The sequence below is a fragment of the Lipotes vexillifer genome, unplaced genomic scaffold, assembly GCF_000442215.2.
Source record: "Lipotes vexillifer unplaced genomic scaffold, Lipotes_vexillifer_v1.1 scaffold1451, whole genome shotgun sequence".
In the NCBI taxonomy this organism is placed as follows: Eukaryota; Metazoa; Chordata; class Mammalia; order Artiodactyla; family Lipotidae; genus Lipotes; species Lipotes vexillifer.
Genome location: NW_006795096.1, coordinates 166,491 through 167,304, shown reverse-complemented (window position 1 = coordinate 167,304; position 814 = coordinate 166,491). Strand labels below are relative to the sequence as shown.

General features: G+C 68.8%; 1 protein-coding gene across 1 annotated transcript in view; it reads left to right on the top strand.

Annotated features, from left to right (window-relative positions):
- The window catches only part of LOC103091432 (mitotic arrest deficient 1 like 1), a 166,196-nt gene that overhangs the window by 11,048 nt on the left and 154,334 nt on the right, over positions 1–814 (top strand). The window contains exon 6 of the mRNA XM_007467423.1: positions 533–663. Coding sequence (XP_007467485.1) covers positions 533–663 — 131 coding nt within the window. The remainder of the gene's footprint in view (positions 1–532; positions 664–814) is intronic.

The window sequence follows — 814 nt, the reverse complement described above, 5'->3', positions numbered from 1 at the left end:
CTCTTCCCTGCAGAGACCTCATCTGTCCTCTGTGTCATGGTGTCCCCGCTGCTTGACCCAGTACCTGGCCCAGAGCTGGGCCCCTTAGTGTTTGTTGAATGATTGCCTGATTTTCAGATCCTGGTCCTGTGCTCTTAGCCTGTTTTGTGACTCGTCACTGAGTCTCCCTGGTGTCTCCACGTGTTCCCGGGGACTACATGTCGTAATGGACAGGCTGTCCTCACAGTACAAGGACTCAGTCGGGACCCTGTGCCACGGGAGTGGCAAGCAGAGCCAGCGTGGGAGGGTGGTTGTCGATTCACGGAGCCTTCGCCGCGCGTCCTTGTGCCGGACGTGTGACGGGCTCCTGCCCTGCAGGTGGCACGGCACGTGGCGCGTGGGGCTACCCTGGGAGTGTCCCCTGAGGACACCGCGCAGAGGCACGGCCGGCGCAGGCTGCCCAGAGGTGGGGGCCAGGGCCGTGGAAGCTGCCATGCACCTGGGACAGTTAGGCGCCCATGACTGTCTCCCCTCTGTCTCCGGCGTCGATCAGGATTTGGAGCAGAAGCTGACCCTGCAGGAGCAGGACGCTGCGGTCGTGAAGAGCATGAGGTCTGAGCTGGCGCGGCTGCCCGCGGTGGAGACGGAGCTGCGGCAGCTGCGGGAGGAGAACGCCTGCCTGCGGTGAGGCCGGGGGCGCCGGCGGGGGCGCTGCTGGGGGCGCTGCTGGGGGCGCCGGCGGGGGCGCTGCTGGGGGCGCTGCCGGGGGCGCTGCTGGGGGCGCTGCTGGGGGCGCCGGCGGGGGGGCTGCTGGGGGGGCCGGGGGGGGGGGGGC